General features: G+C 35.9%; 1 protein-coding gene and 1 non-coding gene across 2 annotated transcripts; both read right to left on the bottom strand.

The window, feature by feature from the left end:
- Positions 1–1270: 1270 nt before the first annotated feature.
- LOC128226968 (uncharacterized) lies at positions 1271–16506 on the bottom strand. Its single transcript, XM_052937100.1, has 10 exons — positions 16399–16506; positions 14213–14318; positions 13249–13393; positions 12794–12945; positions 12165–12334; positions 10117–10277; positions 9032–9190; positions 8693–8789; positions 7098–7209; positions 1271–5112 (listed from the first exon to the last, which is right to left on the bottom strand). The coding sequence occupies exons 2-10, from the start codon at positions 14310–14312 to the stop codon at positions 4775–4777; spliced, it is 1434 nt and encodes a 477-aa protein (XP_052793060.1). The 5' UTR covers positions 14313–14318; positions 16399–16506; the 3' UTR covers positions 1271–4774.
- Positions 10387–10476, bottom strand: LOC128229429 (Z30 small nucleolar RNA). The gene has a single exon (XR_008260095.1). It is a non-coding gene; the product is annotated as a Z30 small nucleolar RNA (small nucleolar RNA).
- Positions 16507–16524: the final 18 nt, after the last annotated feature.

The raw sequence follows: 16524 nt of genomic DNA, 5'->3' as shown, positions 1-16524 counted from the left end.
GTCATACTTTCTACATTTTTTTCGAATTTGCTTTTTGCTTTATGGAATAATTACCAAATGTCTCAGAAAAATTTAAAGGTTTGATAATTGTGTCCAGTTTTTGCATATTTATATGATGTCCATTTCTTTCTTATCACAGAGTTTTTAGAGCTTTTCATATGAATATGTTGTTCACAACATCTTGAATTGTTGGTTCTATAAAGTTATATCCATCTTCAACACTCAAATTTTGTGAGAACATGCATTCAGTGTTGTTTAGATCATGTCCGTTTTGTTGATAGTTGGCAGTAAAGTAGTTTCTTTATGCGAGCTTATGGTTGTGTTCACCTATCTATCTTCCAATAATGTCAATCCCCTCCTGGGGACCTAGACATTTGCGCGTCAACCTGCAAGAATGGTTGTAAAAGTTGTGAATGAAACAGTTCTTTTAAAAACAAAGTTAAAATAAGGAGGTACAGATAAGGTTTAAGAGTTTAAAAGAGTTCAAGAGTTTTGATAGCTCCCTATGGTGAGGCATGTTCAATTTGGCAGACAGCCTGATTGAACTGCTCCAGGATAGGGCAGGCCACCATGTTGGTGGGAGGTTGTTCCAATGGAAGACAGCTCTTGGGAAGAAAGATAATTTGAAGTAGTCGGTTGTGGCAGATAGTAACCTGTAAGAGGAGCTGTGATAATGTCGAGATGGTCTTGTCAGTGGAGTAAGGTAGTCAGAGATAGGGACTGCTATTAGGTTATGGGTTATTTTGTACATAAGAGAAAGCCTGCTATCTATTCTTCTATGATCAAGCTTACGCCACTGTAGAGACTGCATCATGTCATTGTCATGTTTGGCCCATCTGGCAGCCCTACGTTGGACAGATTCGAGTTGGTGTATGTGGATATCAGTGAAATGACACCTTGAGATACTTTAAGAACTATATAATAATATTCGACAATGGTCAATAGCTCCAAGTTGCTTCTATACGAGAGGGTTTTCATAATATCTGGGTTGTTTACAAAATCCAAATCAAGAAAGATTGCAGTTTGATTAGTACCCACTTCAAAGGGCTAAATGATGACAATGAAAAATCCCCGGTTTGTTACTCAAATCCCCTGGAATTCTGAACAAAATCCCCTGGGGAGCCTTTCAAAAATTTGGCATGTACCATGTATACAAATATCACTACCAAGTTCGAGGGTCTAAGGTCTAAGTGTTCTTAAGTTTTTACCAGGTTTGAGAAGCAATACAACCCCACTTTATGATTGGCAGCATAAATAATGAACATGACAATAACTGGAATGCCATTGACTTTTTATTACAAAAAAATATAAATGTAATATAATATAAATAATAGTTATGTGTATATTATGACAAAATATAAACTAATAAGCTTCATTTCTTTTAAATATCAATAATAAACTTGCAAAAACAAAGAAATTAATTACAGGTTTTCTAGAACACATTGGGATATACTTGCACGTACAATTAAAACTAGAATTCAGCATTATATATATTCCGCCTGTCACAATATTATGTAGTAATATTTTGTGCACAATAGTGAATGCAGATATATTTACAAACAAGAGGCCCAAAAGGGCCTACGCTCTACTGGCATGGCTCTTGTGGTCATTTTCAATCCAGAGCATGTACGTTTGAGTAATAGGCAACAAATATATAGTTCACTTTTAGTGTTTGGGTTAGCTGAAAACGCTGCACGTTCAACATCTGAGGACAGGAAGTGTTGTAAGCAGATTAGTTGCATGAACTATTTTAATATGTGGCAAGTAAAGGTAATCCGAGGGTAAAAAATATTTGCTTTCAAAACTGTACTCATCGTCAAAATTTCATTTCTGTAGCTTTAAAAATAAAAAAGTCGGTCAAAGGTCAAAGTCAAGGACATCCAAGGACAACATTAATGCTTGTTTGCAAAACTGTTCACATGGTCAAGATTCCATTACTGTAGCTTTAAAAATTAATAAGTAAGTCAAAAGGGGTGGGGCCAGCTTTTGCCCAAGGGGCATTATTTCAAATGTTTTCAATTGCATCATATGATGCTCCACAACAAATATCAAAGGTATGGGCCTTGTGGTTTGAAACAAGAAGATTTTGAAAATATTTCTTAAAGAAGTCTCTAGGAAAATAGTGACACCCAGGGCAGTGCCAGTTTTGACCCAAGGGGCATGATTTGAACAACCATGGTAGTGGACCACTAAATAAAGCCTTGTTCAAAATAGCAAGGATTTGCATAGTGGTTTCAGACAAAAAGGTTTTTAACATTTCCCAATATAGGGGGGAGGGGGGGTCCGTCCCTTACAAAGGAAAGAGAACTCTTCCCTGGGCCTACGCCAACGTCGCCGAGGTCTTAGACTTCGCTCATGTAGACTTGGCTAAAAATAGACTTAGCTTAAAATAGCATTTTTTATCCTTTCAAGACCCATAATCCAGGCATGCATGGGCAGATCTGGCTGGTTTTTTAAAGGGATCGAGTTCTAATGGATATCTAAATACTGTACAAGTTTCATCGAGATACAATCAAAACTGAAGACTGTATCATGTTCACAAGCAATTGTTTACAGATGAACTGATTTTTTAATTCTTTCAAGGCCCATAATCTAGGCATGCATGGTCAAATCTGGCTGGTTTTTGCAAAGAACCGAGCTCTAATGGATATCTAAATACTGTACAAGTTTCATCGAGATACAATCAAAACTGAAGACTGTATCGTGTTCACAAGCAATTGTTTACAGATGCACGGATGCACATACTACGTACACATTACCATCTCATAAGCTCTTCTGGCCTTTGCCCAGTAGAGCTAAAAATCAATTCCTTTTTATAACATATGAAAAGTAATTGAAAAATTATCAAAATCAAATGCCATTATCTACATACCATTGTTAGCCCATTTGTAAAGGATTGGATAATAAAGGTATGACTATGAGAGGACAGTCAAAGTTTAACTGGTCAAATTTAGGAAAAGGCCATAACTCTAGTGTGAACAGTGTGATCTGGCTGTTGATCAACTCAGGCAAGATATTAAATCCATGAACATTGTAGCGAAGTTTGGTAAATTTGGGATAAAATATGCTCCTAGAGCAACCTAGTGAATTTGGTCATGTTGACAAGTGAAGGGACACAAATTAAATGAGGAATCTGGCTTATGATCATAGTCATTTCCAATATTGACCTAATAAATATTATCTTTGTTTGATAAACTTTGGATAACAAATACAAAAGTTAGAGTGCGTAAATTTAAGTGTTACACTGCAGTAAACATAGGATTATATTATCCTGGTATGACTGCCATGCTATGTAGGTTACATTATAATGCAGAAACTGTGTAAGACAAGTCACAGTAGTAGAATCTTAACAAATATGCTTAAACATTTATTTTTTATTCTTTAAAGCACTTTGTGTACTACAGTAAAACTGCGGTCACTTGAGGACCCCTGGGTCCAAGTTAAAACCTGGAGTGTTCGGATGTTTCATGCCACCCAAGTTCCCATTTTAGTATGTTATGAAATGTCTTCCAAGTTATTTTCAAAGTTTGAAGTTGTGATACTGGTTGTTCACTTTGGCACCGATTATGCATTGCCTAGTGGAAATTGCCAATATTATATTAAAAGGCTGTCATAAGCTAAATGTGAATAAAAAGCTTAAATTTCCAAAAACAATTACACATTTTCAAAAAGCAACATTGGAATATGACAATAGTCAGATTTAAGTTCAAAGTCAAGGATGGATAATTGGCGCATTGTGTCTGTCGTGGAACTGGTGAACCCTCATCAAGTAATAGCGGTCATATGTAAACAGTCATAATCAGTTTTTCACATCTTATCAAATTTTCTTTCATCTGTCAACTTGAGAAATTTTAACACCTGCAATTGTTTGTTTATTTACGAACACGCTTTAGGGAAAATGTGTGAAATAACCTCCTGGTCTTCAATTAACTTAGTTTTTTATTCATCATCATATTTTATATGAAAAAAGAAGGAATAATGGTCGGGATGAAGCCTCGAGCCTGACCAATCTCCAGTTCTTGAACATCCGCCTGTTTGATTGATTATAACTGTATTATTTTTTTTTTTTCCATGGCTTAAATCATTAAACATGTAAGAATGTAAGATGCAAACATTCACAAAACTGAAATGCACGCAAAAGTCCCATTACAATGATGTGGCAAGCAAAAGACCCATTAAAACATTAATGCAACAATACCTTAACAAAGATTTATAATAAAACATAACAGCAATCTTAAGATTATTACATGTATGTTAACCAAATTTGAGCAAAATATATTTTAATGGAATGTAACACACACACTTGAAAGTCTTACACTAAATATACACATACAGTCAAGAGTATACAGTACCAGTATGTGTTGCTGGGGTAAAGCTTGCTCACTTTAATGAATGACATGAGATTCTGTGGCTAACAACAAACTATTTAATGTTTGTAAGTGTCTGTAATGTTTCAATACAACACTGCTGTTGTACATGATAGACATACATACAAGATGTGTGTGATGTGGTTTCTCTGTTTGCATTCATGTTCTTGTATCTTGTTTGGTTCCTCTGCTCTGTTTACAATGCTACATTCATATACATTTCATTTGTAATTGAATGTGGGACAAAGAATTAAGGTTTCCTTACACAGGTATTTGAAACACACTGCTCTACAAAAATAATCTAACACCCACACATATTGATAATAATATGACAGCTCACAAGTCACAACCTTAATTTTATGAACCTACTGTTGCAATCCAGCACACAACATTTCAATATCTTCACCCTAAAATTCATCATGATCTACATGTTGTCTGACAGAGTCCTTTACAGTTTCCGACCTATTTTCATCAACATCTACTGTCTCCTTATCTGTCTCTGGACCTTTTTCTATGAACACATCTTTATTATCTATATTAACACTATCAAGATTGTCCACCACACTCTTGCCTACAGGTTTTTCTGTATCTTTATCTTTGTTGATATTGTCATTAGAATCTGTCTCAGCCACAGTTGTACTCTTAGTATGTTCTACAGCTGGGGCTATCTCCGTAACAACAGTTGCATCAGTTTCATGAGGTGTCTCTGTCATTTCCATATGATTCTTCCTTTCCGTCTTCATGGCTGTAACGAAAATAATGCCTTCAATAAACATGATCACTAACCTGAGATACAAGACTCTGGTTGTGGTATTTTGAGGATGCAATATAGCAGGTAAACAACTTGTCATTTGAGAAGTTTTCCATGATATGGTCATTTCTATTGTTTCAAAGTTCTTTTCATTAACCTACTTTTATAAAGTCAAGCCTAAGGGACCAACATCCCTACAAAGCTTCATGAGTGAAGTTATAATTTTTTAGTGCTCATTGTTCAGACCATTTTTGACTAATTCAAGGGCTATAACTCTTGTTAGACAACATAATATGTAAAAGAAATGGCAGGCGTACAACAACCCATTCTGACTAACATAACTGTGTAGTTTTATGAAGTGTAGGTACAACACTTTTGGAGCAACATGTGATACTAGATTATTTAGACATTTTTTTTTACTTTGTTAAGGGACATAACAATAGCTTGACAAAATCCCTCAATCCATGGCAAAGTTACAGCCCGAACAGACCAACTATACTGCATATGCATTTATGCCCCATTCCATAATGATTAAATTCTAAGTGTGACCTTGAATTTCAACATAGGGTCTTGCACGCAACACTTTGTCTTTATGTACCAAACACATGTGCGAAGTAATTTTAAAATCCCTTAATACATGACAGATTTAGAACACAGACACGACCAACAATACTGTATATGCATATATGCAGCAATTCATAATGATAAATCTACGAGTGCCACTTTGGTACTTGAAGGTAGGGTCATTGGTCTTGGGCGAGCACATCCCCTTTACATGCTAAACACATGTGCCAATATTTTTTTTTAAATCCCTCAGTGCATGGCAAACTAAAACCTTGGCACAATCAACTAAACTGTACTAAGATGCATAAAATGTAGCATTCTATAATGATAAACCTGTAAGCGCAGCTTTGGACTAGGAAGAACCATAGGAAAGTGGGTCTGGCAAGCAAGCTTAAGTGTCTTTTTTATGTACCGAACACATGTGCCAATTAATCCTAAATTCCCTCTCTGTATGACAAAGTTACAGCCCGTACATGACCATCAATACTCTACGTGCATCTGTTCAGAATTCCAAAATGAATAAAATCCAAGTCTGGCCTTGACCTTTGAGGTAGGGTCATGTGTCTTGCACATGACACATCGTCTTTATGTACTGAACACATGTGCCAATTCACTTTAACAACCCTTTGTGCATGACAAAGTTACACCCTGGACATGACCAGCTATACTGTATATACATAGAAGACGCATTTCATAATGATTAACCTGTAAATGTGACCTTGACCTTTAAGGTGAATCCAACACATGACATGTCATCTTTATGTACTGAACACATGTGCCAAGTTATTTTAAACACCCTCGTTGCATGACAAAGTTACAGCCGGGACAGATGGATGGTGGGATTTTATGCCACAGATGCACAGTTACTCATGCAGAACAACATTTCTGTGAATTGCCTTGACACAGATATAGTGGACATATTAAGCCAGATACAAACCTAGTGAAGGATGGCAACAGATCTATGGAGTTAGTTTGAGTATGAGGGATTGAGGCCCAAAGCTTGGGCCATAATCACTTACATCTTGAGTCAAGGTTTGAGGCTTAGATTCAGTAAAGTGAATACTTAAATGTCTTAGATTTAATATCTTTAATGAAGTCATTTCTGACAGAAATTGCGTAAATAATTGTTAAACATGGTATTTGCAACAAATACGGCTAATTTAACCATTATTGCCTTTCTAATAACATTTGAACATTTCAATAATTTGCAATTTGAGTATTGAATTTTAAAGGGTCAAAGGGCTTAGCTTAGACCTCTGTTTAAATTGTTTTAAATGCCATTGAAGTATATCCATTTCAAGATACTTTTTACTATTTTTGATAGATATATCTAAAAAAAAACATATTTAACAAATGGAAGCAAGAACAATACATTTCGTCATATAAAACATCCCCTGTACAGATCCTGCACTCACATGGCCGCACAAAGCATTGTGGGAATTTCTTGACCAGCTTGTCAAAGTTGTCCGCGTACATCTCCTCCCATGTCAGCTTGATGTCACCGTTCTTGTTCAGCAAGTCAAACATCTGCAATAACAAATTAAATCTAGCTTTACTGCTACAAAAATTTAAATTATGATGAAAAAGGAGATACAGAAAATGAAAAGTTTCCGATATCTGGAAGCTCTTTTGGGCCTTTCAACAAAAAAGTAGATGGTTATTTTTGGAAACAAAAAAAGACATTGCCCCAACACACTTGCCATTAATCACAGATGTAACAAAAATCTAAAAGGCTTGTAACAGAAACAGAGTGGATAAGACAGTGAAACGGTCGGACAATTTCACAGTTAATTTATTTCACTGAATTACCCTATTCTCATGGTAGTTAGCAAAATCTGACATTGAAATCTCAAAACAAACCATAAATGGAATTTGTATTTATTGCAGTGAATCAGCATTTTGTAACATGTTTTACAGTTATAAATAATGAAAGGTACAACAAAGTCACCCACCTGAGCCAGGTCTCACCAAATAACTTGAATTAAAGGGCTAAGGTGGTGACTTTTAACTGGTTTGACTCGAGTGCATGTTCTACCCGTTGTCTTTAAGAGTTTGATAATTTGCTGCAAATTTCATGAAAATCCTTCAAAGGGCTTTAGAAATACACAGCTGTTATAAAATCCATGACTTGAACCTTTGACCTTGAACATGGACCTTGCCATTAAGCCGGCATACTTGGAATGTGGGTTATACAGGTTGTCTCGATGTGGTGTACAATTGACCTGAGTTTCAAGAAAAACATTCAAGGGGTTTAGAAGATATTGAGACAAGCAGCCACAATATCTATGACTTCAACCTTTGACCTTGAACTATGGCCTTGAGCCCGTTTACCTGTTATGTGGGTTCTGCATGTTGTCTTGACGTGGTGTACAATTGACCTGAGTTTCAAGAAAAACCTTCAAGAGGTTTAGAAGATATTGACACTAGCAGCCACAATATCTATGACTTCAACCTTTGACCTTGAACTATGGCCTTGAGCCCGTTTACCTGTTATGGGGGTTCTGCATGTTGTCTTGACGTGGTGTACAATTGACCTGAGTTTCAAGAAAAACCTTCAAGAGGTTTAGAAGATATTGACACTAGCAGCACAATATATATGACTCAAACCTTTGACCTTGAACTACGTCCTTGAGTCCGTATACCTGTTATGGGGGTTCTGCATGTTGTCTTGACGTGGTGTACAATTGACTTGAGTTTCACAATATCCTAGGGTTTGGGAGATATAGATCAGATACGAAAGTGTGACAGACCAACGGAAATCTGCGCTAAAAACAATATGTCCCCTCCTGCATAACATTGGGAGAGACATAAATATGTTTGCCTTCAACCAGAAGATTTTGCATTATTCATATATTAGTTAGAGTTGCATAATTGAAATGCACTATGCTTTATTAAATCACCCTTCATTGTGTGTACATTATTTCTGATGTAAATTGGAAGGTCGAAAAAGGATGTCTTAATTAACAAAACTTCTACATTTTTCATCACAAATAAATGGACTTTGACATACTCTTTCTGCATCCTGTTTGTCTGTACACCAACAATCAGCTATGAACTTCCTCTTGATCACTTCCTGCCGTGTGCCAAATGGCGAAAAGAATTCTGATCTGCAGTAAGAGAACACAACATGACCTCAACCTCTGCTATATCATTATGATTGTGTAGAGATAAAACAAATATATTAAACATAACCTGTATGTATACAGCAAACTTTTTTGAATCAAGTGTTAAAGAAAACCAATGATATTAACTTTCGATAAGCACCATCATAAAACAAGAAAATATTTAAAAAATCAAAATATTGATGAGAGCTGATAAAGTGAAAATATGACATGAGGTCTCCCCATACCGGAGTTGCTGGTTAGGTGAAGCGAGGTGGAAGTTGTTGAGTGGCTCGTTTTCCCGCTTCAGATCTTCACAGCCAGTCTGGTTGAAGTACCACAGGTGGGAGAACCACAGGTTCACAGCAAGATTACGCCCTTTAGGAGAGTGAATGTAGTGATACCATCTAAAAAGACAATCTTATAAATCCACTGTTCACTATCACATTTTTCTTATAACAAAACCAAAATTTAAAAACTTTTTCAAGGAAGTTATTAAGACCTTAAAATCATTGATTTTACTTATTATTAAACAGCTGAAAGTAATTTACATGCTCTATCTAAACTAAATGCCTTTTTTAATTTATATCCAACTTTGATTCCAAATCTTTAAAAAACTGCTAAATTAATCTCAGCTGAGCATATATGCATTTCAGAAAGCTTTTGGAAGATCAGGATGATTGACAGTGAGAAAAGATTTCATATTAACTCCCTTTCATTTTTGGTATTTGCAAACATGTGTTAGGATAATGAAGCAAACATGATTTCATCTTTAACAAATTTTCTAATTGGAAGTAAAAAATATATTTAGCTCCCTTGTTAAAACTATAACCTGTGCGCTTTCCCTACCTGTGAAATGTAGGCACACCCCTTCTTAAGTATGAAAGGTATTTTAGATTTTTTACTAACCAATTACCAGTCTTTTATCCAACACCTGGTTGTAATAAAGCACTGGTTAATTTGATAGTTGTTCCAGAGAGACAATTTTTTCGGACAAATCACATATCAATAGTGCTGTTTTAACCACTCTACAGTATTTTCCCAGCCAGGAGATGGTACTTTGAAAATCCCAGACTTTCCCCATTTCCTAGACCGTGTGGGAATCCTGATTATACACATAGGGTATGAAAGTTCCAAGTACTTTACAAGGTACAGATATGAAGCATTTTATTTCAGATTGCTGATTTTATCTTCATTTCATTTATGATTTTAATTGCAACCCACAAGCTCCAAGCACTCATAAATACATGTGCATTCAGGCCAGATTTTCAAATCAGGACACAACAAACTATCACTGATCTTTTTAATCTGGCAGACTTAAGTGGAATGTTACCGTTTTGGTATGAAGGCACAGTCTCCTTTGCGCATGTTTAGCTGGTACCAGGGTGCCCTATAGAGGGCACTGTATTGGGCAGGGTCTGCAGCTGTGGGGTCCAGTTCACTGTATGCACCCTCATCAACCCAACCCACAGCCTCAACCATCGATTTGTAAGCCTGTTACAATGTATGTACAAGGTGAGAAATTACACAAAATATCTGTGTGCTAATTAGGAAGATCAGCAGCCATTTTCAATAAGAATCTTCGACTTATCAGTTTGTGTTTCAGCTCAGAGAGAAGATTAAACAAGTGGTCATCTCCTGGTCAGATCCCGTAGGAAATACCAGGTCACAGTCCTTATCTATCATCATAGCTGAACAAGCCTGTTAAACACACATTAAATATAACACTAGAAAGATTTTTTTAAATATTGTTGACATCTATAATGACTTTTCAGGATCGAATAATTGAATTGACAGACAATCTTATCAATCAGATAAATCAATAATTATCAAAAAATTAAAAAATACATTTTAAATCCAGTAAGTAGGTACTGGTAAATACAATCACACTTTTATTTAATGGCTTAAGAATGAACACAAATAAAGAAGAGAAATATCTATGCAGTTTGTAACTTAGGGTCTTTTCCCCACAACATGATACGCAAATAGATTGTCAAACAAAACAATAAAAAACAATCATGAGATAAACTTTGTGTGAGTTAATGTAAAGAGTCCCTCACTTGAATAACAAGAGCTGTCACAGAGACAAGGTGCTCAACTATTCCACCACTTTTCAGTGTAAGAAAGTCACAAAGAGCCATAATTTACATTATATGCAAAATAGAGTTATCTTACTTGATTAGTTAAGTCAGAAGGATAGTTGGGAAGACCTGTCTGAAATTGACTTAAATGTGGTACACTTGATCTTTGAGTAACATTGTATTAAGTCTCAATTTAATAAATCAAGTAGTTGGTGAGATATTAAGCTATATATGCAAGATAGAGTTATCTAACTTGATAAATCAAGAAGGTTGAATGGCTGGGAGTTCTTGTATAAAGTTTCAATGCAATACATGATGCATTTGGGGTGATATTAACATAAATGTGGTTACATGCAAAACCTTAACTTGAATTTCTAAGATGAATAATAAAGGGCAATTGTTTTGCATTAATTGCAACCTAGAGTTATCTAACTTGGTTGATTAAGTAGGTTGGATGGTTGAGTACCATTGTATAAAGTCTCAATGCAATACATCAAATAGTTGCTGAGATATTAACCTTACATGCAAACCTTAACCAGAATTTCTAAGTCAAATAATAAAAGATAATTATTTGCACTATATTCAAATAAGTGTTATCTTACTTCAATAATTTAGTAGGGTAGATAGTTGGGAATACATATCCAAAGTTTCAATGCAATAAATAATGTATTTACTGAGATAATGACTTACATTTGCTTACATGCAAAACCTTAACCTAGGTGTGACACCGACACCAACGCAAGGGTGAGTAGTATAGCTCTCCTCATTCTTCGAACAGTTGAGCTAAAAATGATTACAAACTCATAAAATCATAAGTGCATTTACATTCTCAGCATTAATGACTACATGTAGTAGTAATAAGGACTAGAAGTTAAACAACAGCATTTGAAGCAAATCTGGAAAAAATGAAATTATCACAGACAAATTGTCAAATACAATATCACTAGATAAATAGCTATTACAGCTCCAGCTGAGCTATCATTCTTTCCCATTTTCCAGGGTTATTATAGTTAATTTTATTCATTTTGTCTATTCTGCTTGAACAAATGCTATTTCGGCATCCATGCTTTTTTCTAGTTAATTAGAGTGGTTTCCCTTGTTTAACTTAGCTAGAGATATTAAGCGGAAAGAGAAAATAAAATAAACAGAAAGATAAAGAACACCCATTCAACCCTAGAGTAAAGGGCACCGATTCTTTGATTAATCAATATTGGCAAAAGGTCATTGCCGATCGTTATAGCCCACAGCGAGAATTAATCACCACCACTATTAATATCATGAGAAAATGTTCACAACATACTTGGTCATAGAGGACTACATCTTTCTGTCCGTCAATGAGGCAGAGAATGTTGTGTAGATCATCATAGTGCAGGACAGAGTCTGTGTCCCCACTGCTCATCCACAGAACAGCCTCCTGGATCACGTCTCGCAGGCTGTTACACCGCAGTGAGAACGGAACAAACACCTCATCTAGTGGGGGAGAGATAAACATTTACAGAGAGACCATTTCAGTGTTCCCATGCTTAAAAAAAATAATAACACAACCAGAGAACTGCAGGACTTGGTGGAAATATGTCCATATCTTAATGGTAGTTTAGTTTAATATGACAAATGGTTAAACAATTAGCATGATGCCATTTAATACACAACCAGAACATGACATTTTTTATTCAAAGTACAGACAAGCTGAAGTTAGCCCACCTGATTTCCAATGCTTAAACTTCTTTGTTTGTTAAATGCATCAAAAACAATTTGGCGCAAGCTTTTGCTGAGAACCAATGGCACAAATTAACGCTATGCTCTGTCAGATTTGCAAAGATAAATGACTGTTTTGTAATTTACCAAGTGGGAGCCAAACAATACTTGGCAAACCCAAATCATAGAAAGTCATGTCATTTCCTTACATAAGCCATTGAATCATGCTCCTACCATACATGGCTTGTGGGAGGTTGTGTACCAGGTACATGTCTCTTGTCTCGTAGATGTCGAGGAATCTCCTGAGGCGTATTGGCAGTCTCTCCTCCCCACGCTGCTCCTTCTTTTGCATCTCAACACGTACCAGCTCATCACCATAGAAGTCACTGCGGAACAGAACGGAAAAGGTAAGTAATTCTAACACTAACTACAAAACATATAAGCATCATGTATTATGTCAGAACATGTATAGACATAAGCTGGAAAAAACACAAATCTGGAAAGGAATTAAGTTCAAACATTGTTGTTGAGCAAGACAATTCAGGTCATTGTCTATAAAACAAGGTGCCTCTCAAGTAAAGGTAACTTCTATAAATGCTATAAGAAATGAACTTATCTGTTAACTGTTTAAATTGTTTGTCTTATCACAATAACAAATAAATATCTGCCATCACTTTGTGTGCCCTCACCGAAGGTAGGTATCAGTCCACTTGTTAAAGGCAGGGAAGTCAGTCTCATTGAGGACGTTTTTCATCAGGAGTGGTTCACTGCCACGCATAAAATGGTTATAGAACACGGCAGGGGGCGGGAACTTGCCTCCAAGAACAGTCACACCTACAACAAATAACAACATAAAATTATGCAATGCACATCCAAAAACATTTATTCTACAGGTTTTCCGGAACCTTCCCAGAAAAAGTTATTTTATTTACTGCTTACATACTTTATAAATTGTGCAGTTTGATTATGAATCATGATTTATTCAAATGCTGTTATTGTTTATCCGTAAACTTTGATGTGTGTTTCATTGAACTATAATCTGAGACAATTAAAATGTTTCTGACTACATATTACCAAGCTAGGCACCCCTCTCCTTGATAAAAAATCACACTATTCATAAAAAATAGTATCGCAAAACACTGCAATTTTGTATGGACTTTTATTCTGTGCTATCAAATGCTCATAAATCCTACAAAAAAATTAACTTTTATAAACCCGTTGACCTGGGTTGAATTAAAATATTACCCAGCCAGAGAAAAATCAACACAGCGGTTACTTCCCTTCCACTGTGCAGTACTTGAATGAAAATAAATGCCGTTGAACACCTTGCTAAATGGCTTGGGCTTACTTGGAAATACCCCAACACCCTTTAGCTGTGACTTACCCTATCAGGCCTGCTTGCAGATTGTCATGGAACTTGATCATTGACACAGGCCATAAGTGACAATGACAGCTCAGTTTTTGAAGGGATGTCGGTACTGACACCCTAAATGGGGCTGGGGAAAATACTGGTTAAAAAATTTTTCAAGTACATATTTGCTTTTAAAATATTTCATAGTTGAGAAACATTTTAGGATTCATAGCAGACAGTAATCTGTGTTCCATTACAGTTCTGCTAGCTCAAGGCAAAGTAGCCAGTCAGTGCTATCCTACCTTTAGCTGGATTACTGTGAGTCCCAAGCCTCTTTAAACCACCGATCACACTTGGTCCTAGTGCATACAGCACAACCAGAAGCATGAATGTCCAGGACATCTTCACCTGAAATACTGACACTTTACAAACACATGAATAGAATGTAAAGTAAATCTAGTATGAAGGGGTAGACTCTTTGATGATGGTTAATTTGATTGCATGATGCAGGCAATTTAAGTACCAATGAACAGTTCTTATAACATTCGGTATAAGACAAGCAGGTGGAGATTTCTATCAGTGTCAATGACATGCCTATAATTAAAGATCAATTAGTGCTAGGTAAGTTCATTAAGACTTCGAAGTTTTAACATTTGTAGCTTGTACATCTTTCCAGAAAGTATTGTTTTTGAGTAAAGATTCATGAGTAGATTGTTCTTTAACCCAACAAGCGATGACTCATTGTCAGACTTCTTCAAGTAGTTGCGGCTTCCATAAGTCTGGTACAAATTAGCCTTTTTAAGCTTTGATTTTGGCAGGCTGTACAAAGACTCTTGCCCCGCATGAAATCCTTCTCTTTCACTTGCGATCAAGATATCCCCTGGTTTGGCAACGCTTCTGCTGATTGTTCTGAGCAGCAGATGAGAAATGATTATGACATTGCATTTCAAATGATTATAAGTCATTATATACAAACTACACCACCTAAAATAATTTGCTCATTATTTAACAATATGTTTTTTTGAAAAAATGAATTTGAAATAGTGATAACTTCAGCTAAATGGTGTTCAGATTAACGGTGTTTAAATGTTTATGCCTTGTATGAAATGTTTATTTGTACTGAAAGCATTGGAATTCTAAATGGTTAAACCTAGCTACAATAATGAGCGATCAGGGATACTAAAGTAAATCTGGGATGAAAAGTGCGCACAATGTGGAGCTCGAACCCAAAACCACCGGAACACTAGCACGGAGCTCTAACCAACTGAGCTATACGGGCGGCTGGTTCTAGCCCACACACACTAACTCCTCCCCCAATTAACCTTTTAGGCCGACAGAGGCACTCCTGCCGTTTACCGCTGCCACCATTAAAGTATTCCCTTATATTAATAAAGACCAAATCCAGATTACCATTAAGTCTTAGGAATAAACATGTGAGATATTTTATTAAGCAGTTAACTAGCATCTCTTGCTTTGCCAACAGCTGGTCTAGAATTCCAATAGTCCATATAAACAGCCACTTCAGAGTCTTTGAAGATTTTTGCTTTGGCGACTCTATGCGTCCATATCCCACTTCTTGTTTTCCTAGCCAAGAATGACAGATCCCAGCGCTAAATATATTGAGCGGAAAGATAACAGGCACCTGCTAGATAGTTCAAAAATGGTGATGCTTTGTTGACAGATCGATCTAAATTTGTGTTTCATAAAACACTTCAGTGTAATAAGAGATAGGTATTGGCTAAAAATAATTTATGTTTAACTTTTGTGTTTTTATTAAACAATGCAGTGTTTAATATTGTGGAGTTACAGTTGAAGAATATATTTTACATTGGTATAAATCAGTCAACTTGTGGCGTTCAGGGAACAAAATGAATATCCAAATGTTAAAAAAGTTCCCTATACTCGTATTATTGTGCTTAGAACCCCCAGAGATCTGCATGCGCAGCAGTGACATCAGCACTTCATGTGTAAACAGGTCAAAGAGTGCACTCACACAACAATACTTTTTTTATTAATTTGACATTTCTTATGTGTCTGTGTCTCGTCTGCCATAGTTAAAAAAGGTCAAAAGACTTGTTGACGGCCATTTAGGTGGACTACGGTTGAACCATGTGATATTAAAATTAATTGAAGAATTGGTAACACAATTTACTTATTTTGTGGGGGGGGGGGGGGGTTCTGGCCAAAATTAATCTCGAAATTTGTATGTATGAAAACAATACAATGAAGTACATACTTTACATGTATATATTTATAAAATATGTACACAACAAATAATGTTTAGAAATAAAAAAAAATCCAGTGACCTGGCCTGTTTTTGTCAGCATATAACAGGCACGACATGTTTTGTATTTCATTGGCTAATTTAAGTGTGCCATCCGAATAATGTTTTATCCGAAATCTGCACTGGTAGAAAGAAATGGCTTAGTAATATGGAAATATTTGAGAGATCCGGAAAAAGCTGTACGATTTTATACAAATAACTTACTCTGTATGAAATTCAAATCGCAAAATTGGAGTAAATATCGTGTTTTCGAACAATTTTCAACATTTTGTTCTCGTGTTATTAATTGGCGCTTGCGGCGGCTGCCATTTTGATTGCTATGAATTATGG

This window comes from Mya arenaria, chromosome 3, assembly GCF_026914265.1.
Source record: "Mya arenaria isolate MELC-2E11 chromosome 3, ASM2691426v1".
NCBI lineage: Eukaryota > Metazoa > Mollusca > Bivalvia > Myida > Myidae > Mya > Mya arenaria.
The sequence above is the reverse complement of the archived record's forward strand: the minus strand, read 5'-3'. Positions and strand labels throughout refer to the sequence as shown.